The 24724-nt window shown below is 38.7% G+C and overlaps 1 protein-coding gene across 4 annotated transcripts in view; it reads left to right on the top strand.

Annotated features, from left to right (window-relative positions):
- Positions 1-24724, top strand: part of CDK6 (cyclin dependent kinase 6) — a 127207-nt gene that overhangs the window by 37970 nt on the left and 64513 nt on the right. For all 4 annotated transcript variants that reach the window (XM_058833128.1, XM_058833129.1, XM_058833132.1 and 1 more), the window contains exon 4: positions 20014-20181. In XM_058833128.1, the coding sequence (XP_058689111.1) occupies positions 20014-20181 (168 nt within the window). The remainder of the gene's footprint in view (positions 1-20013; positions 20182-24724) is intronic.

Genomic DNA, 24724 nt, shown 5'->3' with positions numbered 1-24724 from the left:
TGGTTGTTCCCTCTGTTGTAGGTGGTGTAATTTCATTGCCATACTGTGGAGGCATGTGGAGGCACAGCCACATCTCCTCTGGCTGGTAGCAGGTGGCAATGTACAAGCTGACCAAGGGGTTTAGAGGAGTCATGATTCTGTGAATAACGGGACTGCAGCTCACAGGATGTGAGGCAGTATAGTCTGGTATCTACACAGTTACTTCTTTAGCTTCAACCTTTTTACTATTACTGTATAGCCACTGATTTTAATTATGGTGGCGTTAAATATCTTCTAATTCCTACCATTTCCAAATACCAGTGCAAACTTTTTCACTCTGATGATAATGTATAGTTGTTTTTTACAGCGCTGTAGCCTAGAACTGCTCAGACCTCCATTGCTTGCAAACTGAGAGCTCATAAAAATGTGAGGCACTCCAATAATTTTAAATCACTCTGTCCTGACTAGAGTGATTTAAAATCATTGGAGCGCTTCACATTTTTTCAGTTGTTCCAGTTTGGAAAGCAGTCAAGCAACACTGGAGCATAATGCATGAAAGCAACCTGCCTGAAATAATAATTTTAGTCTTTAAAAACAATGACACTGAATTAGAAATGTCACTGTGAAATGATGTCTATCAAGGGTTCTGTAAATAGACATCTCAACCTACTTCTCTTTTGTAGTCCCTACTCTCAAGGCAGCATTGCAGTCCAGTGGGGCCCTAAGGGACACATCCTTTTTGAAGTCAGAAGGAAGCTATTGTTTTCAGTAGATGGAGGGCCAGAAATCATCTTTATTCAGAAAGTCAGAGGAAATTAAGAAGCTGAAGAGATTCTGAATTGTGGGCAGGGAAAGAGATCAAGCCTTGGTAAGAACGGATTTATGATCAAGTCATTGCAAAATCACAGTATTACAAACACTGGAAGTGAAATGTGGCTATCAGCTCATTGCAGTTCTGTTAGTTCAGCAGAGCTGGACATGGATGTGATGCATAAAAATGTTTATGGGTCCTACTGCTCTCAATTCCCTTGAGATGCTCTCAGATTATTAATCACACTGGTTTTTTTTTTCTACTGATCAGTGTGGTACCCATTGCTATGTGAAATGCTTTGATGACACTGAGAGAAAGGGAGGATGTGGTGGGAATAATTGTCCATCAGGTACAGGGGCTGAGCTGCCAGGCAGCAGGTCAGAGACAGTGCCACCCTATTCTGCACCCAGCCAGTGATAGTTCCTCCAAGTGAGGAGTATTTTTGAGATGCTTTCCTTTGTCTCGTGGTGGTGGTGCACAGGCACAGCTTGCTCTGCAAGCACATCCTGCCTCAGTGATCAGCAGAAGTGTCACTCATGTTTCCAGAGTGTTTCTTTGCGTCAACATGATATGCCACATTTAAAGCAATTAAGAGAAAGCCGTTGCAGCTGACAGTGCACGTAAAGCAGTCGCAGAAAAATAGACTGAAATGTTTGGATTTAACCATATTCTAAATTTGCTTACAAGCCATATGCTGCTTTTGACAAGTAATTTGAAAGCTGGACTGCAGCAGATGTGAAGTAAAGAGAAGACGTTCAAAGAGCCATTCCTCACTTTTGCAGGGGCAGGTAGGAATCACTTTCCTAATAGTAGTTTCTGCACTGGAAGGAAATCAGTCCCCTATGCAGTACACCCACAAAGTTGTACTTCATCCCAAAGCAAGCACACAGAGATAGGGAAGGGTAGACAGTAGCACAAATTGTGACAAGGTAGATATTTGAGAAGATTGGGCGACATATTTTTTCTTTCTGAGCTCAGGATTCTAAGGGTCGAACTGAGCTGATCTGGGACAAGAAGCATTGTAGCAAAATACATTTACCATCTCAGTCAACCCAAGTTACTGCAGTTCAGATTCTCTAAACTAGAAGATTTATGAAGTGTCTATATTTACTCACAGCAATTATAGAGCCATAGTGTAAAACAATTCAAAAGTTGGCCACAGATAACTCATAGCTAATAAAAGATAACAGTGATCAAGTAAGTTATTTTTCCATAAAACTGTTTTCTCTATTCCACCCCAAGAGAAATTTAATACTTTTGGGCTAGCTGTATGCACTGGTTTTATGCCAGTGAATAGGCAGGTTATTGTATCCCACAGTAAAAATTAATTTGAAGTGTGTTACTTTAGTGGCATACTGATTTAATCAAGATATGTTTTGTTTGTTTCTTTTCCTCCATAGCAGATGTATTTAACTTATGCCAGAAAACAAAGTTCCATACAAATGGGCAGAGATGGAGTTTTTTTGTATTACATGTTTTTATATGTGGAACATAAAGTCAGCTTAAAGAATCTTCTATAATTTATGAATACATAGGCATCTAAACACATCCAAAAATGTATATTGTAAGGTTCTCTAACATATTTGCAGAAAAAAAATATTGCTATTTGAGTGAGAGAAAAGGAAACTATGATCATCACTTTACTGTCTCCAGAGTTCACTTTCTCAAAATAGGTGTGGCCCAGAGAAGGCCAGAACTGGCAGCACAGATGCTTAAAGAGTACACAGATACATGAGGGGTAGCAGCAGTTCTGCTGTGCCTAGAGAGTGCTTGGGTGTGTATTGCCTTTACATGTATACACATGAAAGCACACCACACACACATGTGCACACACGTACGTGTGTGTGTGTATGTGTGTGTGTGTGAATATATATGTGTCTATATATCTATGTGTGTGTATATACAGACACATACGTGCTGATTCCCAGAGTCCATCCAATAGCTCATCACCCAACACAGCTGAGCTGTTGCATTCATAGGGAAGGAATAAAAGGAGACCCAGCTGAAGCCATGCCTCTCCCTCCTATTCAGTGTGTCAGATGAGAGACACATGGAGAGCCCCCATCCCACCCACCCCTGTGGATACCAGAGCAGACACGGTTCCACCCTGCTTCCTGTCCTCGGGCTATCAGGCATGAAACTGCAGAGAAGCACCAGCCAGGGGCATCAGCCAGCTACACTCAGCTGCTAGAGCAACCAAAGCCAAAACCTCTTGACACTCAGAGCTGCTTTCAATGATTTCAACTCCGTGTTCTCTGCCTGTGCAATTCCTAATTTTTGATCCCTTTTCTCTTTCACTTTAATTTTTTCACCTCACTTTCCCTTCATATTTGCACAGTAAAGTACTCTTCTGTTCTTTGCCTTCTTCCAGAACTTATCTCTCCATCACTTTTCTTGCTGTTTTGCCTGCATCCTCCAGACTCTACGCCCATCAAAATGTAGCATCATGGAACTTCTGTTTCTCCACCTGGGGTCTGTCTTGTCTGTTTTATTTGTAAGCTTTTAATGGAAGAGGCTGTATGAAAAGCCTTGACTTTGGTGCCCACCACAATAGGTCCTCCTTTTTGACTGGTCTTCACACAATACCTTGTTAAACATGAGTTGTGATAGTCAGATCCTACAACAGCATTATTTGTGTGAAACAATGCTTCTCCACAGCATTGCTGCTGTTCCCGCACCGTGGTCACTTCACACATTTACACAACTGCTTCCTTTATATATCAGTGCTCTGTAATCAGCATATGGTTCATGTTACAGGTTTCTCGAGTTTCAAAGTGAAATAAAATGAGCTTCCTTCCATTTTGAGAATATCCTTTTTAAGAAGTCCAAACAAAAGACACACATTATTAGCAAATTCATAAGTAGCTGCCAGAAGACAGAAAATTCAGAATGGAAACACAAGTGAAGTAACAGCAATACCATTTGTTGTTTGTTCTTGGTGCAACAGCAAGGGAAAATATTTAGAAATTTAAATTACTAATTTATTTGTAGTTTTAATAAATCAGATGTGGTTTTGTAGCATTTTCCAGTGTCGGTACTTCAGAGCACAAATCCTTCACAGAAGATCAAATCATTCTGTGGTGTAATTGTGGGATTCTCCAGGTTCTTCTAGGAGTGAGTGTAGAGCAATAGTGTTAGTAGCAGTGGGCAAGCAGCCTTTCATTTGTTGTACTGCAAAGCCTGAATAGTTTGCCATTAAGAAAGAGCAAATGACAAAGGTTCAAGCTCCTGGATCAAATCTGTCTTTCATTTTTGGATTGGAAACCTCATCCAAAGACTTATAAACATCACTATTTTAGTTTCTTTTTACTTCTCCTTTACTGTTACAGCTATACCGTGTATACACATAAAACTTTTAAACTCACGTTGGCATATATACTTGCACTTTCTGGTTCAACTTCAATCCCAAAGGAAAAACCCCAAAAGGGAGCAGAGGCTCTGCTTCAACAAAGCTCTTAAGCTTCTGCTTAATTTTATGTCAACAGATTGCTCCAGTATTAAAAATTAGGTTGAAAGACTGAATTAGAGGAGCTAACAGAGGAGAATCAGTTGTTATCCTATGCCACTGACCTGGTGAATTCTAAGGTTGGAACAAAGAAGAATTGAAACCATTGTTTCCTTAGTCTCAGATTAGTCATAAAACATGTGTTTTGCTTGTGTTTAAATGCTTTGTCAGAGCAAAGAAGTAGTCTTCTCTCAAAAATTACGCGTTTGGAACCAGACTCTTGACGACTCACAAAAATGTGTCATAGCTGGTCAGCATGGTATATTGACTCAGTAATAGCAAAGGGCTCCAAGGATCACAAGATTTGGTGGACTGGTTTGTTTATATCTGTTTTTCATTAATATCATAGCTGTTGTGGCCACAGAATATCCTATTTGCCTTCTTTGAAAATAATGACCCTTGAGAATACCCATTTCCAAGACGAAGCTGTATTTTATCATTGTGACCAGTTCAACAAATGCCATCACATTCTGTCTTTATTAATGTTGAGCAGTGTCTTATACCTTAAAGGGTCCTTTGAAATTAGTGGCTTAATTGCAAATAAATTTACTGCTCAACAGTTTTCACTGTTGCTAAATATGTGACTTTAGAAACAACACCGTAAAAATGGTAAGTATCTTAAAATGTTCCACATCTTTTGTCTATACAATAGGAAGCATTGCACTGTAACTTTAAAATACCAAAAATAATCAAGAAGACATGTTAACCATCTCTTAAGAGTGCTTAATTTCTAAGCCAATAAACTCAGCTGCTGAATTTGTCCTTTGTTTTAGGCTGTGATAGTTCTGTTGCATAACTACAATTAGGAAACATTAGAACACTCCAAAATGTTACAATATTAAGTGGATGGAAATGCAGGGTTGTTTCTCATTTAGTTTTACAACAGGGAAGGGGCATTGGAACGGCAGCATGTTACCTTTTTTTTTAAACATCTAGTTTATGATTCATTCTAAAATATTCTTTCATTTGGAAATAACTTAAGATATTCCTGTTCTGACTAGCAGGGTAAATATTTTAGTAAGGACTTTTTAGAGAGAAATTTTGACAGTAACATACTCCTCCCTTAGTGTTACAAAGGAAATACTTGCTATCCAAACCCAGAGTTGGCATTTTAAAGGAAATGGTTCCAAAAGAATATGCAGAACATTACAAATGTAAAATGCAGTTAATGAAGGAGTATACAGATGTCTTTCATGCATTTAAATAAAAATGTCTAAATTGAATTCTGAAAATGTCAACAGTGATCTCTGAGCCATATGCTTGTTATTACAATAGTATGTTGTGTATAGCTGTCATTTAGTGAGAAACAAGACAGACCAAAAGGGAAAATACAGATAAAAACATTAAGTCAGAGGAGAGACCATGTTACAAAGCATTTTGTGTTATGTTTTTGCCTTGCTATGAAGATACCACTTTTTCTTGCTTTTTGTTTGCTCACATAATTTCTGCTGATATCTAAAACACTTACTGAAGACTTAGGAAAAGGAGAATGGAGGCCAAGCTGCGTGGGCTATAGCGAACCAAAACTGCAGAGAGATGCATGCTTTACAGAGAGTTTAATATGAAAATAAGCCACAGTTTCTTTGCTTGGTTTCTGGAGCAGAAAGTCGCAAAACAAGCAGAAAACTTTTGGTTCTTGATGAAATGGTTAGTTTAGCTTCCTTACGTCATCTACTCTGAGTGTTTCAGACCTTAACTTCTTTTTCAATTTAAGGAATTTAGACCTAGCTTGACTTAGTTTATCTCTGTGAAGCTGGGGCCTTGGAAAATATTTCAGAAGTAGATTTAGCCTTATGTTTGCATTTTGTTCTTTTGCAAATGTGGTAGAGGTAACCTTGATTTGCTAATTAGTGGAGTCACGCTTTATTGTGACAGAAAACTAAGAACAGTCCTTCAGTGAAAATAACAAAGACCTACCCCATGGTGATTGATGAGAACGTTGTACAAGTGAAATGAGCTGGAAAGTCATCATCTTGTCTTTTCCTTTGCCACAGGAAAAGCATAACAGAGAGATTTCTTTTCTTCTGGTCCTGATAAGGAATCTAACGAAGCATAAGGAGAGGTTACAGAGCATAGAAATGTGTCACACCCAGCTGCTCACTAGCTTGCAAAGCTGCAGTAAATAATACAGTTGCTATTTAATAAACAAAAGAAAACAGAAGTCCTTTGATAGTGATCCCTAGCCTCTCTCATTTGCCCTTCTGATGATACAGTTTGCTTCTACTTAATCAACTGTAGTTTTGGAATAACATGGAGTTTGATACTGGATTTTATGATTTGTTTTTGTTGACAGGGAAGACAAAGGACTTAAGTTTCTGGGACTTGATTCAACAAAGTACAGACATATGTGGTCCAGGTTGTCTGGATCATAGCTACTTTTTTCTCATAGGTTCTCCATGAATAGTTACAGTAAAGACACGCAGGAATAGATGTAGTTTTATTTTCCAAATTGCATAATTAATAGCGTATTTTTCTGCTTGTCACAGGCTTTTGAGAAGCAATGTTGCATTTGACACAAGCTGCATTTCTCACAAGGATTATTTGTAACACTTCACTTTCAAAAGACATATCTTCATGGAAGCAGTTTGTTCCATTGATCGGCTCTTTTTGCGCACTAATTTCTAACATACCACTGGCCTTTTATTAAAAATGCCGTAGAGTTTGTTTTGTTTAATATTTGTGAAGGTGAAGGGAGGAAATATCCTCTGCCTGTGAAACATCAAAATCCATCTTCTCCCCTCCCAAGAAGACCATGAGCTCTCATGTTGCACCTTTCCTCTCAGCTGATTCTTTTCTATTGTGTTAACATTAGGAAATAAGTAGGCTCATCGCTCATTGTGTCACTGTGAGTTGAAAATACCTACTTTTTTTTAGAATCAGTCAAGTGTTCAAAAGAAAACAAGGCAAGGTTTACACTAATGTATACTAATACAAATCAGTGTTATTTTGCTCAGAACTGGTGGGGCTGTGGCACATGTCACTTTGGAGAGGCTCAGCAGATGTGTGGGACCATCTCCCACCACTGCAGCCACAGCAGACCTCACAGTCACCTCACTGCCTGCTGCAGTCTGTTACACCTGAGGTCCAGAGATGGGCTGCTGAGGAATGTTAGTAGGTGGCATCTTCCAGTGACCTACCTTACCTGGTTGTCACCCGAGCTGTGGCAGGCAGCAGCCCAAAGAGATGGAGTAGGGCCACAGGCCCTGGCAGTGAGTGTGAAGTGGAACAGCGCAGTGCAGGCACAACAAGAGGGGTAAGAAATGGGAATGGGGAAAGGAAGGGGCAACAGGACTTATAAAGCGAGGAAAGAGAGACGTAAAGGAAAGGTAAGAAATACGAAAAGAAAGGAGAAAGTGATAGACCATGTAAGTGCAATGGAATGGGTAGCCATTCCTGTAGTCTGGTCTAAAAGCAAAGTTCTCATTCTTTCAGTGAAAACAAAAGTCTTCGTGTATATGCTCTATTCCTCTTGCAAAATGTCTTCTCTTTGCCTTGGCTGTAGTATGAGGGGCTTGTCTGTTCCCTTTTTAAAGCTGTTGGTTCAAGAGCCATTGTTTTTTTAATTCAAGTTAATAGAATTGCAAATTAATTGCTGCTGTAAACAGGGAGAGCAACTTGATTTGCTGGGTGCCTCCAAGAACCGATTGTCTTGTTCCTACTTTTAATTTAGGTGTAGTAAGGCATCAGTAAGATGCTCACCCTGAAGACTGTTTTGAGAGTTCAAACAATGCTATAGCAGCATTGCAAAACTATATGCAAAGTTCTTACATGGGACATCCTGGGCAAGCTGATTCCAGTTGGCCCCTGTCCCCTCTCAGGTTTTTTTGAAGCCTATTTTTTCCCATGAATTGTATGAAAATAAAATCTTTCCTCTTTTATGTATCTTTAATTTTCTTCAAGCTTGTTAAGCCTTTATAACTGAAAGCAAACTCCAGTTCTTTGGAGTATTTAACAAACATTAACTAGTTAATCTGTGCAACGCTCATGGATTAGTTAACCATTATCTCTGAATTTATAATTCAAGAGAGGCAACAAAGTTAATGTACTCCTGTAACTAGAGCTGGGGTAGTAATAGACCCCAACACTGAGCCATTTTACAGCACTTAGGAGTGTCATGATTCTTCTGCTGTGCCAAGTACACTACAAGCAAAAAAAATATAATATTAAAGTGACTTTTTAAAAGTGCACAGTTGAGCTTTATTTATTATGTATTCCCTGAAGATATTAGGAAGGGATTTTCTTCTTACTTTCCTCTGTGTTCACATCTTTAATAAAAGCTGTTAACTATTTATGAAAGGAGTGTCTAAAGAATAGTAGTATTTTGATGCCTGGTGTCATGATGACATTTTTCTCTCAGTGAAGGCTGGTTACATCTCTCTGAAGGTGCTGTTGGTTCCATTGACTGTGGGAAGAAGATGGGAATAATAAAAAGCAGTGGGACCAGCTTAGGTCTTTGAAAATTGACAGGTAGTGTCCCAATAACTTCACTGGAATGCATTGTGCCTACTATGAGGCCATCTTCTTCCTAAGCATGCAAGCCATTCACAGCTATGCTGAATTCCTCAAAGTTTCTATGATGGAAGCCCTCAAAATTAGGTCCAAACTCTTCAAGTAATCTTAGTTTCTAATCCAAGAAAGTGATTGCTGTCCAGCCACCTCCTTTTACAATGCCTTGAGCCTTGATGTGTCTGTATAAGCCACAAGTATATTTCCTTATATATCAGGAGATTGATCAGGCCTGTGTTATAATAAGTTTAAACAAGTTGGAATGAGTTTGTAACTGTAAAGGAGCACTAGGAATTAAGTGCCCAAGTCTTTCTGATTTTAAATGATGGTTGTGTTCCCAGTCTCTAGGATCCTATTGACTATTTTTTTCTCAGTTTTAAAAAAATCGTAACTTGTTTTCTTGTTGCCATTAGGTGTTTCAACAAGAGACAAGAGCATCTTTCTTTCAGTGGCTACTATTTTAAAAAAACAACTGAAGAGAGAAATTAAAGGAACAATCTTGAGCCTTTTGTGTCTAGCCAAGGATCTGACAGTTTTCAAAAAATCTGGGCTGAAAGGTACAAAGCTGCCTTGGTTGTATGAGATCTGATCATCCAAGTCCCTTGGGATGCTTCTAAAGGCTCATCTTTTGTTGTTATGTATCAGCGTATAAACAAATCAGTATAAACACTGCAGACAGATTCAATGAGACTTTCTGTAGAAATGTCAGTAATGTTGCCAAGGTGTTGATAGACCATTAGGAAGAGTAGTCTGTCATAAATCTCTATATATTTACATAATTTGAGTGCTCCTTTGGACCAGAATCCATGTGGTCTGAGCTGTTTGCACATGATTTTGAGCACATCAAGATGTTAGTCTTTGTTCTGAGATTAGTCCTTCTTGCACTTAGGTGACAGTGTAGGCCAGTCATCTTCCAGGGCCTTCTGCATTATCTCTAACGTTAGCTTAAGCTAACAGTCCCTAAGATAAATTTACAGATTTACTCTTCTAAGATGTTTTACCACCTAAGTCCGAAGCTGCTTGTAAAGCATTTTTCTTGATGTATGGGCACAGCGTTGTTTCAGCTTTCTAATCACTGACCAGCTGGCTTGTTAGTGAATAGAGCTGTGGGCCCCTTGCCACATTTCATGTGAGGTCTTGGCTGGGTGGCCAAGCAGGCAGCCTGCAGCCAGTGTCAAAGCAATTCAAGAGGTATTGGCACAGCAGTGTCCCCATTAATTTCTGCTTGTCACATGCTGTCATGCAAGTTACACCAGAGAGGAAATGACCGTTAAAAAAAAAAGTACGCTTGTGGCACTTGGTCCCCTCCAGACGTTATCCCCGAGGTAAAACAAGTGGATACAATTAGCTGCTGTCCACAGACAGCTGCAAGGAAGGAGAAGTCGAGATCTGGGCCCCACAGCAACATGTCCTTCCTGTTAGCAAGGAGTGTCATCTGTCAGCATATGCCGTATTTTAACCCTTCCTGGAGTTTGAGGAAATTAGGAAGAGCTGTTATGGCCAATGGCATTAGGAAGGTGCTGGTAAAGAGCTGTAGTGCTGCTGAAGCAGCAGTCTTCTTAGAGAAGAGGGTTTGTTTGTTGATACCTTTCCTCATAAGGACTGGTGTGAGAGGCGCAGGGGCACAATCAACTCATCAGTGATTGATAATTTATTGTAATTTGTAGATTGGATTGTGGCAGGGAGCGAGACAGTGATTTCAGTGTGCTCCTCCCCAAAGCATAGTGAATTAGTTTAAGGAAGTCACATCCAGCTTTGTGGATTTTTAGGGTGGACTAATTTCTCTGATTACATCAGGAGAACTTCCACAAGGATTGCAGGTGTTGGTGTCCCAAAATACAGATGGGTACTAACAGAAACAAAGACTCTGAAGAGGAAGAGGCAATGAGAGAAGGATTAGGAGGAATCAAAAATCTGTTTTTAAATTTGAAGCACTAAGGTGATAGAGGTAGGGGTGTATACACAGTGTTCCAGAACAAATAGACTTAGTCAAGATAAAGTCTGGGTTTTACCTCTGAAGAAAGAGGCTCACAGCATCAGCTAAAGGAAAAATGTCACTTATCCTGTTGAGAAACGTAATTAAAGAAGCTGTAATTATATGAAAAGTGTGCTTCAGAATTCAAACTGCAGTGTGACCTGCTGTGATGCTTAGATACCGAATTTGTGCTGGTGTCAATCCCTAGATCTGTGCTAGAAGGGTCTTCACAGTGGATGTATATGAATCACAGGTGCTATTTCAAGTCATTTGTATAGAACTTTACCAGCTGGGTGAGGCAGTAAAGGATTTGGGGGATTTCATGGTACATTTTAGTCCTCATCTCTTTTTCAGATAGTATGAGGAATAAAAGAACAGAATAGTAACAGCTTGTCAAACGAGGAAGCTGTGTGAGAAACTGCTGTTTCCAGTACAGTTATAAAAAGCTTGTAATAAAAGAAAGGAAGTTTCCCAGAAGTTATTTGGGGATGTACAAAACTGTGATATCATCATCCAGAGATACAAGAAAGAAACACAAGTGTTTTGCTTATCCAGGCTCAGATCCATAAAATTCTGTTAAAAGCTGTGCCTTGTGTTTTTTCTGCAGGGCACAAAGAGTGGAAGGGTTTGAGCACTGAAAAAGGCTGTTAATCACAAAGTTACATTTACCTGCTGTAAAATTTTCCCATATGGGACAAGTCTTGCTAACAGTGCCACATTTGCCAGTTTCTGTCAGAATGTTAAAAGAAACTTCCCCTCTGTTAAATTCTCATGTTTTTTATCTGACAAATACCAGTAGCCAGATGGGAAATGCTGTGTGTTTCATTTGCATGTCTGGTAATTCCACTTCAACAGGGATTTTTGGTACACTGAATGACTGAACTTAAGTAGAACAATAATTATGTAGGTGTCTTTTCAGTCATGCATATTCTTCTCATCAAATATGAAAAATGGCATATAAAAAAATAAAACTTGAAAGATCTAGATTGCAAACTAACTTGACAGGTGTTGAAATATAAAAGTAGAAATTGATGTGGAAGGACTTACATAAACTTAAAATGCATCCATGTGTGTGCCCAAGCATGTGTATATACATACGTCCCCCAGAGATGTTAAGTAGACATGTTATATACTGAATTTGGTTTTTGGTTCTGTTACTGAGGTCAGCATGGGAATCTGTCAGCATTAAGGTTCTGGTAAAACAGACATGTACTTAGATTGAAACTTTTACCAACCCTTAAAATATGAATCCGTGTCCTTATTTTAAGGGGGGTAGACAGGAGGTTACTCAGGGCAGTTCCTTGAACACAGTCAGGTGCATCTTGTCATAGTCTAATCCTACTTAGGTTGCCTTTGCTGCCGGTGAGCCCTAGTGTTTGTGAAGTGTTTGGAGCACTCCAAGATAAGTTTGGTCAGGTTCTCTTGTGGTGGTAAAAATTCAGCAGTTCTTTTCTAACTCAGAAATAACAATTGGCAAGTTTAAGCAAAGGGACTAGAACATATTAAGCCTGATGTGGTGGCTGTGAATTGAGTTCATTTATGTGTAGTGCCTCAGTATACTGAAAGTTATGATACACTTTCATGAAATTCAGTCATAAGCTTACAGCAATGCAATAGCATTGATGAACCTAAAAGTTTCTTAAATACTACTGTGGACCTTTGTAATTTAGCTAAAATTTTGCATTTTTCCTGAATCTTGTGCACAGTTGCAGTACTGTGATTGGGACTGGCATATAATGATCATAAGATACAGGCAGATCTATGCGTAATAGTGACATTTGCCATTTTTACTAGGCTGGCTCTGAACTAATGGTCCAATTACTGTATTTCAAAGTAACTTATTTAGGAGTTTCTAATCTTGATTTCCTTGCTGCTTTCAATAGCAACCAAAACAGTGTTCTATAGACTCTGCTCCTTCAGGTATTTTATCTTTTAAATTGCTACACAAATAATTCTGGCCATTAAAAAAAACCAAAAAACCAAACCACAGAAAACCAGCAAAACACAAAACCAAACAACACACCCATATTCATTTCAGTGTTTATTGCAGTGCACTACTGTAGATAGTATTGTCTTCAATGGGATATTCAAAACATTATAATGTGTGTATACATACATGCATACTTCTGTGAGTGTGCATGTCCGTAGGGGTCTTCATCCTAGCAATTGGATAATCCAAAATGCCTTGTATGAGCTGTGCTTTCTTTCTTAAAAAAGCAGTTTAAAACAGATTAGGGGCTGTTTATCAGAATATATTTTAACATATCTTTTTATCTATTCTTAAGTGCATTAAAGTACCTTTTATATGATTAAAATAATTTTACAGTTCCAAGATAATTATACAAGTACTTTATTTTGTGTTTAAAAATATATGTTATTTAATTATTTTTCAACAAATTATTTACCTTTAGGGTGTCAGCATAGAAAATACCACCAATTAATAGACCAATTCCTTGCATGTGCTTATCAGATATTAATAATACACTAAATAAATTGAGTGTATCTTTCTCTGCACAGTATTTTACTCTATGAACAGAAAATGAATATGTTAACTTGTATAGTAAGGTTGATTAATAAGGCTAAATGATCATCTAAATTCAAATTTAAAGGATCATTTGAATTTATTGTTCTCTTATCAAAACAGTAAACATACTTAAATTGAACATGCTGTGAAGTTCACATTCTCTTGGTATTTCCTAGTTAATCGATAGGAGTATCGCAGCAGTCTTTCTCTTTTGAGGAATGACCCTTACCCTGTAAATACTTTTATGGAAAGCAGTAGGACTACTCTGAGATAAACAGTTACCCAGTGTAAGGAAGATGGAAGAACTGTATATCCTATATATATTTGGGTGGATTGTGGATGAGTCCTGAGAGGCTGTGATGTGGCTAGAAGGCAAAGACAGCCTCCTCATTCCCCTTCTGAATGCCCTGGAGGGAGACTGATCAGAATAGCTTTCTTCTGAGAAAAGGAACAGGGCACAAGGGCAGGGATCTGTCTGTGATCTTACTGTGTCCCAGCCACTGCATCCAGCCAGCTGCATGGAGAAGAATATTCTGCAGCTCCACAGACAGTGGCAAATTCCATATGCCCCATCACAGCCATGGCATTCTAGATAGGCTGGTGTGATGGATTCCCAGCCCAGTGTGAGGACAAAAATAAAAAAAGAAAATCACTGCATTTAGCAGGGAATCACTACATTATTGCTAATGCCTTTGGGATTCAGTGTAACAACATTAATCATGTCTTTTGCTATTCATGTATCTGTACTGTGTAATTCCTCAGGAATGCCATTGTTTTTTTGGCATTAATTAATGTTGACTGTTTGTTACAAAGTATAACCATAGAAGGGCTGTAATTACTCTGCTTCAAAAATAGGCCTCAGAGAATGGGACAGCTCTTTAAACTTTCATTCCAGCATGTGTAAAATTACCCTTTAAATTGAAAGCAATTCAGTGGTTGGGGATTCTATATAGCTGAGTAGATTATGGAACAAGCATCATTCTGCTCCCCCTCTGCTCTGAGGAGGTCCTATTCCAGTGAGAGGCAGTGAGGCTTTTAAGTGAAACTACCTTGACTGATTCATCACACACTGCTGTCTAAAACTCATCCCCTTTGTTTACACTTGTGGTTGCCTTTTACGCAAACACTCCTACAGGAAATGTTCAGGATGAGTATTCCAACACCTGCCATGTAAAATAGGGACATTCCATTCTGCTCAGCAAAAAGAAAAATGAGTTGCAGATAGAAGCTCTGGGTGAAGGATGTAAGTTGTGAAGGTGCATGAGATATTCCACAGGAGAGTAGGAGAAGCATTAGGAGATGTTGAAGGATTGTTGTGCTTTACAAAATGTTAGTGTAGAAATAGAGCAGGAAGAGGAAAATAGGCAGGTCTTAAAAAAAAAACCTACAAAAAAAACCCCAAAAACCAAAACAAAACAAAAACACCAAAAAACAAACAAAAAACCATGTAAAACCTGTGTGGTAGTGAAATTTAGGGTCTGTTGTAGTTTGCAAGGCTCTGTACTGTGATGCTTTTGTGGGTTTTTTTGTGTCACAACTGATTATATTTGTGAGTTTCCACTGACCCCACAAATACTCTGATATTAGGAACTCCTGTTGCTGTAAGAAAGGGCAATCTGCTTTAAGCTTTTTTCTTCTTCACATTGTAGCCAGTGGAGGAAAAGCAGGAGCTTCATATAATGAGCAGGCAGTCATAAGTGTATGTTACCTCAGGGTGCATATCTTCTCTGAAGATGTATTACTCTTGGTGACTTACTTCAGGTTGCATCTCACTGTGTTCCCCTCTACCATCTAGCATCCATACTTTACCATGGCAGTGGGTTAGCCTAGTCCAGCACTCAAACTCCCATCCAGGCACTCTCTGACTTCTTCTGCCTCAGCTACAGAAAGCAGAGAGCAACAAAGAGCAAGAAAGCCCATGGGCTGAGATAAGAGAGGAAGATTGCTTACCAAGTACCATTGTGGGCAAAATAGATTTATCCTGGGGAAGATCTACTTAGTCCAGTGCCAGTCAAGGTAGATACTTGCTAGTTCAAGTGGTGGGCAAAAAATGGGCAGATTTTCAAATAACACCTTCTCCTGCCTTTTTCCAGGCTGTACATCACTGCTGACTCTCCCCAGCCCAAGCAGCATAGGAACAGCTCCTCTCTCCTGCTCCTTTCTCCTCACACTTTGTGCTCTACCCTAGGTCATCTCCACAGGCTGCAGTTCCCTCAGGAATATCTGCGTGCTCCATGAGCTGCAGGGTGGATAACTGCTCCACCGTGGACTACTTTTTCTTTTTCCTCTCACTTCCCTTCCTCCTCTCACCTTGGTGTTACCTGTGCAGTCTTTCACTCCTTTTGTTCTCCTCTTTCCCTGCAGCCTTTTCTGCCCTTGAATATATCTTCATGGAGGCACCACCGTCCTGGCCCAGCCGTGCACTGTGGTGGGTCCGTCGGAGCCGGCTGCAGCTGAGCGTGTCTGCCAGGGCACAACCCCTGGTGTCCCCTGGCTGAGGGCCCTGCAGTCCTGGCTGCTGGTGCCTAGGCACTGACACTGAAAACAACTCCATAATTTCTTTTGTCTTTGAGTAGATACTTGAATGCTTTGGTTGACAGCCATGCCATCCTCTTTTGGATTAGGCAGGCAGAATCCTCCAGAGAATCTGTCAGGTCTTAAACAAGCAGTAAGTTGTTGCAGATAATCGACAGATATTTTTGTTGTGAGTCAAGATGGTGGGTGACTCATAAAGGATCAGAGCAGTATTTGAAGCCAATGGCTTGGAAGGGATTTATGGATCAGATGCTGGAGGAGGGTTAAGAGGGGTCAGTGAAGCATAGAGTCAAGAGAGGATAGGACAAGGTGGAAACAAAAATGTATAGGAAATCAAGGCTTTGTGTTCCCTCTGCCTGAGTCGGGAAGTGTGAGCCCTGAATATTGCCTTTGGCAGAGGCAGCAGAAGCAGCTGCTCAGCCTAGCCCAAGCCCAGCCCCATCCTCACTGATGACAGAGGAAGAATACGCAGGATATATTTCTGTGTGTTATTGAGACTCATGACATAATATGGTGTTGCTTGAAAAGTTCATCATAATTTGGTCCTGACATTCAGAGCTGATAAATTCAGTAAATGTCAAACTGAGAAATCATTGTCAATACCTTATATGGTGGAACAAGCGAAGATGTAGCATTTCCATAATAAATTTTACTCCCATTTTCATTATGAGACTTCTACAAGATTGAAGCTACATATTTTCCTCTAAAGAAAGTGCATCCCGAAATACCTCCGTTTTCAATTGAGTTACAAATAAATATTTTATATTTGCACATAGATGACATTGAAAATGTGGCCTGACAAAGAAAAAAAAATTGTAAAGCTGTGATTATCTGAAAGTAATTGCAGTGGCATAATGTGTGCATGTATCTTCAACTCAAGCAACAGCCAAATATCATAGGTGTTGTGATACCAGAGCATGGCAGAAATCTCTAATCTGAAACAACAGGCACATACTGTATCTTTGTTTGCAAACATACAATATCCAAAGAAGATTGATAGACATCAGTAAAGGTTTGATCATGACTCATTAGAGCTTTTTCCTTCAGTCTCTTAAGGCACAAAGTTCTTGTTTGTTGAATAGAATTGATTGTTTTTCAATTAATTTTTGAAATATGATTCTCTCTGTAATTCCAAAGTTTGGTATGCCTATCTACTGCAGAAAATTTCTCAGGGAAAAGCCGACATGGAAAAAACAAATCCTTGAGGCATATGAAGACTCTCTTGCAGTTATTTTAGAACTTGGTAATTTAGATAATACTGGGTCACTAATAAAACTGGATGCATTTCCGTTAGATGAGTGAAATTATACTGATTTAATTAGGTAGTGATCTGGCTTGTGCATGTTTACAGCCTTTATCCAATTTGCTAGCAAAGGTTAGTGTCTTCTGATGTTAGTTACAGTGTCAAAGAAAGCGCAGAGCCCAGACCCTGCCTTATGTTTCTTGCAAGTGGCTGACCAAGTGAATGAAATAATTTTCCAAAAGCAAGGCCTAATGGTTTTTGACTAGGCTTACGTGCAGCACAGAATTTTAATCTGCCGCATGTGTTATTCTGTATTTAAAGATGATAAGAATAAGCCTATGTCGTGATCTTGGCTTCTGCTCTTTCTCTAATTTGCTGAGAATTTAAAAACAGGGCAATAATGAATCACAAATAGCAAACAGTCTTTTTACATCCAAATGCCCTTTACACACACTAAACTTTGGGCTGTTCTTCCAGATAAATTTGGACTGAAGTCAGTTACTACCTGTCATAGTAAGTAATAAGCGTAATCAACAGTCCAACCTGAGTACTAGAAAACAGCTTATATGGACTAATCCTGAATTTCCTGGAAGATGAGATACAGCACTTTTTGCCCTCCAGTTGCTCTTCTTCTTTCTAATACCTTTTAAATTTACACTTTCCCAGTACACTTTTCTGCAGCACATTTTCTTTTTTGTGTGTGAAGAGCATTTCTGTAAATGATATTCATCTTTTGAGTCTGATGGGTAGAAAGAAAGATGTACCAGTTTCCATTTTCAAGTATTTTCTTTTTTTTTCTGTGGCTGGAAGAAGACTCTGAATTTAGGACTTGAAGATACTGCATGCAGCTTGAAATGAGCAGAGCAGAATTGTGTTATGTTGAGCTTGAGGAAGAAAGTTGAAACAAAGCCAGCATCAGTTGTTGGAAAAAATATTCTTGATATGTTTGGTAAATGCCTGAATGAGTTTACAGAGTTGACAAATGAATAGGATGCATAAATGTCACCAAAAAGGGACTTACCAGGGTCTACTGACTAATACTTCAGTTCTTTAAATCGTTTTCTTACTTGATACTATGTCAGCCTGGAACAAAAAAGAAAAAATGGGTCCAAATTCAGTGAAACAACTGTGTTCATATTTAAAATCACCATATGCCTTGATGTTGTTGGCATGTTCTTCACATCTGCAAGACTGATCCAAAGATTTTTCGGATTTGGTAAAAGTTAAAATGGCACAGAGTGACCAGGTATGACATATATTAATTCTACTGATGACTGAAACTTGCAGAGCTGTAGCCCAAATTCTTAAAAATTTCTAAGCTGCTAAGAAAAGTTGTCTTTATAGAAGAGGATTCAATATACTCTGTGTATTTCTTTTGAAGGTCCAAACTGTATTATACCAGTTGTCAAAATTATCAGTTCCCCATTTTTTCTGGGGGAGCAAAGGAAATGGAGTTCTCAGTTCGCCACCTTCCTTCAGAGGCAATAATAATTTAATACTGTCACAGTGTCCATAATTTCATGGTAAAATGTCCATCATTGGGATCTTCAAATAAAAACTGATTGCTTTGTGAGCTGGTTGTATACAGAAATGGCCTTGTTTTATCAGAGGTCAGGTGAGAGCTTCCAAACTTAATATCTATATATTTTATAATATTTTATATATAAATGATCAGGAAACATTACAAGAAAATAATAATTTTGTATTAAATTATTTAGCAGTATTTCTAAAGCGTATCTTAAAGATGCATCCAACTTAACCAGTATTATCAAGCTGAATGTTTTGAGCTATTTTTACACCCATGTTCAGATATAAATCCTTTCAGTAGTGTGCCTTGAATATTTACTTGCAACATGTCCGAGTCCATAGAGAAGAACAAAAGCAACCAACCTCAAGTTATCCTTCCTCCCTTTTCTTTTTCATGCCATACCCTTCTCCAAGATCATTTTGGTTGCTAACAACAGGATTGGAGGACACACTGCTGCATGGATTATGGAAAGGGCATATGCCCCAGCATCCACTAAACGGCAGTTTCATGAGCTCAAGTCAATTGCATGCAGAAAATAAGCTTCTTTATCCATTTTTTTTCTTCCTTGTTGCAGCATCTTCTTGTAACTACCTGTTCCACAAATACCATTTTCAAGTTGACAGTATCCTTCTAATTTGGAATGCAGGGGATTTCTAGTATTTGGTTTTGAGTCTGCTGGTTCATTCTTTTCACATTACTAAGATTGTCAAAACATGAGTACAGATAAAACAGTTTCTTCAGCTGTGGAAATGTCATGGAAAATTGTATCACTATAAGAAAACAGAAAGGAGAATCAGAATTATGATTCTTACACTGTTTTAGTGCTAAACTTCCCTCTAAAGGTAGTTCCTGTCCTATTTATTAAATGCTATACAACAGGTTTTGCCAAGTGAGCCTTATCCCTCTATAACATTAAATAAAATTATATTTGTCATTTAAACAGTTTTTCTCTTTGAAACAGGTTCCTGTGCCTGTCAAAATAAATTAAAAAATTACACTTCACCACAGCAGGACAAAGCATAAGCTAGTGAGAATGCAAAGTGGCATGTGGTTTAAAGTTAAGAGCAAAAAACTGCTATGTATTTTTCTTATTTGGACAGCATTCTTTTGAAGTTGTTCAGGGATTTAGAGACATACTTGTGCTGGTTTTTTAAAGTATATTGATTAATCTTTATGCAACTGTTAATTAATCTCAGATAATTAAACTAGAAACCATACATTAATTTGATAAGGACGTTGGTCAATTCCATTTGTTCTAGCAACATCCTGTCCATTTTATATTAATAGTTGGTTTTATCTATGTAATAATATTTGTTAAATTGGTTTTTCAGGTTATGACAGGGGATTTACTTGTTTGCCTGCCACCTTGTCTTGATAACTGCATATTGATTTCTTTTTTATATATAGGATATGATGCTTCAGCTGTTTCGGGGACTGGATTTTCTGCATTCTCATCGTGTGGTGCATCGGGATCTGAAACCCCAAAATATCCTTGTAACTAGCAATGGGCAGATAAAGCTAGCTGACTTTGGCCTTGCACGAATCTACAGTTTTCAGATGGCTCTTACCTCAGTGGTAAGTTTCTGAAGGCTTTTATTTTTCTGTTAAAATAGCAGTGTGAACCATGTCTACAGTTGAAGTTACTTGTGTCTCTGAAAACAATTGCTTTCCAGGCAGGATTAAAGTTGTGGTGATTGCATTGTACAAGTAATCAGTTACTGACTGCTGGCTCTAAATTAAATTGTGACTGATTGCAGAGAGATAAGTATGTGCTAGTTTTCTGAAACTCCCATCAGTCAAGCTTCTCTAGTGATACTGACTTCCTTTGTAAATTAAGTCAGACAGGTATGGTTAAAATTTCTGAAGTACCATTTTAAGATAAAGCTCTTGCTGAATCCCAGGTATTTTGCCTGAAAAAACCCCCAGGTACTTGTGAAAATGCCACACCATCGCGCTCTGATTTTCCACCTCTGTGGATATGCATTTGGTGCTTCCTTCCATATGAATGAATTATTCCAAATAGGGTTATGCTGGAGGAAGCTCAAGCTTTCCTGACAGCCAAAATCACAGCTGTTTCCCAAGCCAGCTGCTAAAGGGCACCCCTAGTATCACCAGATTTCCTGCCAGTGTTGCCCCCCTCCCACCAGCTCTCCTGGTTATCCTTGGCTCAGACATGAGCTCGCTTGCAGATTTAGCTCTCTCTGCCATTAATGCTGGAGAAACCCTGCCAGCTCCTTGCTTTTTGACCCCATTTCCACGCTTGCTGGCCCTGCCCCCAGAATCAGCTGCTGTAGCTTGGCACAGCATCACTGGAGCATATTGGGGAGCTGCCATGCTGTGTTCATGTTGGGTGTCTTTGGGATATGTTGCCTGCTCATGACTTTTTTTTTTGTTTGTTTCCTTTTTCTATTCTGAGTGTTCCAACTGCCATGACAGTAACTCTTATGATAAAGACAGAAAAGGCAGAACTGCTGAAAAGAGAAACTGAAAGGATCCACTTTGCATTTTACATCATGTTGGTAGAAGCAATTCATTCTTATTATTAGTTTGTGCAAGGGTCTTCCCATTGTGAAGTGATGTAACTATGGACATCTGGTTTCAGAGTGAATGAAGGCAGGAAGCAACAGAAAATTATATCATCTTGCTAAACACAGGGAAGTATCCTTGCCACATAAAACATATGTAAACCTGTGTCTTAGGGCTAGTTTTTTTCATAGTCTGTAGGATGTAGTCTAATTCAAAGGTGAAAGAATCTGTCTGGTGACATCAGGGAACATAGGTCATGTAACTCAAAGCAGAAGAAAATGAGAGAAAGATTGTTCCTGAATTGCTCTAACTTTGTTTCCCAGCTACTAGTCAGCAGCAGCTTCAGTGAGTGTTTCTGTTAATGCGCAAAGTCATTTAAGCTAAAACTGCAGAATGTTACAAGGTTTCCAGCAGGACATTTTTGAAAAGTTCTGCATGGAATGAGGAAAAAATATCTACAGAACTGAGCGGGAGTTTTTCCATGATAATGTAAGCCTTCTTAGGAAGGAAGTTTAAAACTTCCAAAACCCAGAAGTCTACCACAGCAAAAGAGAACATTGCCAGGACTGCTTTGTAATGTACATTTGCGCAAGTATTTAATACTTGTGTGCTAGAGATCATGTGTTAAAACCCGTGAGCTGGTACTCTTGGTGCTGCTCTGAACAAGAGGTGTTCAGCCTAAGGGATTATCCACATGCAGGTTTGTACTGTGTTCACATAAGCATCCAAGTGTCATTGCAGCTAAGCTAAAGAGTATTAAAACAGTTGAATTATTCTGTGATCAAGGATAAATTAACTATATGGGCACAGACACAAGTAATGGCTTTCACACCTAAAACTTAGTGTGTTATTATTTTATTAAAAAAAAAAAAAACAAACTAAAACCAGCGTTTCTAGGTTAAAAAAACTAATCGTTCAAAAGTTAAATTAAAAGTTAATAAATGTTTTAAAACAGTTTGCAACATCTTTGCAATAAACTTGTGTCTGGGTATGTGGGAAACTATACAAACTGATTGCAGGTTAGAAACTTTTATTAAATGTGTCTTAGTTATCAGTTTTCCTTTTCTGGTTTTCTACCTTTGGTTAGTTTCTTAGGTGTGCAAATGGTGCTTTCTTTTTTACCTCCTTTGAAACTTAATACAGGAAGCACAGCTAAACAAAACAGCTCCAAACCCCCAAACTTCTGGTTTTCAAACATAAAGACATTCTTGAATTTACCATCCCTAAAATAGTCTTAATTGCAGTAATTCACCAGACAATGAGTAAACTTTCATGGACTTCAGCAAGACCTGGTTGTTTTGAAGCATTTGCAGAAAAAAAAGAGTTGCATTATAAAAGGCAGAATATATCTATACATGCATGAATTAATAAAAGTCACAGCTTTCAAAGATTTGCTTTGGATAGTGATAGTGCAGACAGCCCAGTGATAAAAAAGATTAACATTGTGATCAATACCAGAGCTCTTCAGCCTTTCCTTCAGAGGAGAAACTTACTGCAAGATAAACTACAAGAATCATCTTTTGAAGTATCAGACCATTCCCAAGCTGTGTCCTCATTCATTTCTCACAAAGAAACTCTTCAGATGGGACAAAAAGAGCTTGCCATGAAAGTAGCCCAGTAAAAACTGATCCAGCCCAAGTGCTGTGGGTGCTGCAAATAACTTCAAAGCAGTCTCTCTCTAACAGCCAGTTATTTACACAATGCTAAAGAAACCTTCTGGCAGACCAGTAGTCCAGGCATATTGCTGTCATTTAAAGAAACCTTCATATTTCTGTCAGGGAATGAGTAAAATATTCAAACTAATGTTATGCAGGCTGGGGAGGCAGGGTGGAGATCACTGTTCCCAGCTGTGTTCCGTCTGAGACCTGATACGAATCTAAAATAAAAGCAGTAGAAGGAATGAGGTTGGCTGGGGGTGTCTGAGATGGTGGATAACAGGGCATGCTTTTGGTTTTGTGCAAAGTCAGACTCTTTTCCAAGCGTTGGTCATGGCCCTTGGGGAAATTTTGAGTAGGCTTTGTGATAACGGAGAAGCTCCTTAGGACAGAGGAGGTAGATTGATGTGACTGTAATTTTAGAGCTGGTTAGCAAAAAGCTAATGAGCTATCACATTTTTCCTGGTGCAGAAAAATGGGCGCTCAGTTCTAACTTTTGCTGAGCAAAGGAGCAGTTGGGTGTCTGGAAAATCTGTAGTTGTATTATCTAAAAGGAATAATCTATTTATCTATTTCTGACGGCTTTTGACTGCATTACAGAAAGGAAATGAAGCTGAATCATGGCATACAAGAATGTTAAGTGAGATAAGTGCATGCAGTTGGGATGAGAGCATTTAGGTGGAGCTGAGGCTATCCAGCTCTTAAAACCTGGCCTGCATTGAGATCTTGAATGAAACTGGCAAAATGTTTGTGTTTGTGATACACTTACAATACTCTCTTTGAAACCATATGGGCTTTACCTTAGATGTTAGCACTACTGAGGGGTTTTTTCCCCCATGAAATGCCAACAAAATTGGTTTATGTCTTCCTTTTTAAAAAAACACCACTTGTTTTCAGATTTACTGAACACAGAAGGGAAAATACATCAATTTCACTACTAATGCCGTAAGTTGTTGAGTATTAGACCTGACTAAATAGATTTTCTGAAAAGAGAGGACACAAAATATTCTGCAGTTACTTTCAGTAAATAATTTTAGATTTGCTAGCCTTTTATTTGATTCTTTCTTCAGGATAAAAGCTTTCCATCCATTTCTGGCAGTCACTTCAGCGCAAATGGTTTACATGTCACATCATGCAAGAACTTGGATTTCATTTTGTTGGTATAGTAGCAAGGGAGCATAAAATAATTTTCACTAAAGGGGCTTATTTTGTAAAAACAAATACGTAAGTTAGTTACAGCAACAAAAACAGCACCCAAAAAGTGACAGAAAAGCTCTCTTCTAAAGAGGAATGAGTGCTTCTTTGTCTCCTTCCCACTGTCGCATTGTAATTTTCCAGTAAATGCTCACCCTTAGTAAATAATGTAAAATTAGATGCTTGTCTGAGGCAACATGATTGATAAGAACCCAGACAAAGAATTTTTTTTATTTTTCCTTGGTTTTTGTTATTTTTTCCTCTTTTTTTATGGCCATCTCTTCAAGTCTTGCAGTGTAGCTTTAACCAGAGATCCATTGAGGATCCCTAAATGGACCTGATTCAGCAATCTATTTAAAGCTCACAGTTACCATCAGACATTACAGGAAACCTATGGAAATTAGGCAACCACCTGTCACTGGTTAAACTAAGTGTTAAAGAGTGTCCTAATGAAATCAGTACAAATCAGTACAGTGATACTTGATTTTATCTCATGCATGATTGAAGAAGCTCATAACTCTTCCCCCTCTGACAGGCGGAAGTTGCATTGTTTTGGTCTGCCCTTCACTGTTGTGAGGAAGCATGTCACCTGAGATCTGAGCCTTTGTCTCCAGTTCTTTCATTGTGGTGCATTTGAAAATGAGACACAGACAGCCAGTGGATCAAAATATGTGGGTTTGAGCTCGTCAGTGCTGCTGCTGAGAGTTTGTGGCTGTTTAGAAGTGCAGTAAGATCAAAATTGT

The sequence above is a fragment of the Poecile atricapillus genome, chromosome 2 (genome assembly GCF_030490865.1).
Source record: "Poecile atricapillus isolate bPoeAtr1 chromosome 2, bPoeAtr1.hap1, whole genome shotgun sequence".
NCBI lineage: Eukaryota > Metazoa > Chordata > Aves > Passeriformes > Paridae > Poecile > Poecile atricapillus.
The sequence above is the reverse complement of the archived record's forward strand: the minus strand, read 5'-3'. Positions and strand labels throughout refer to the sequence as shown.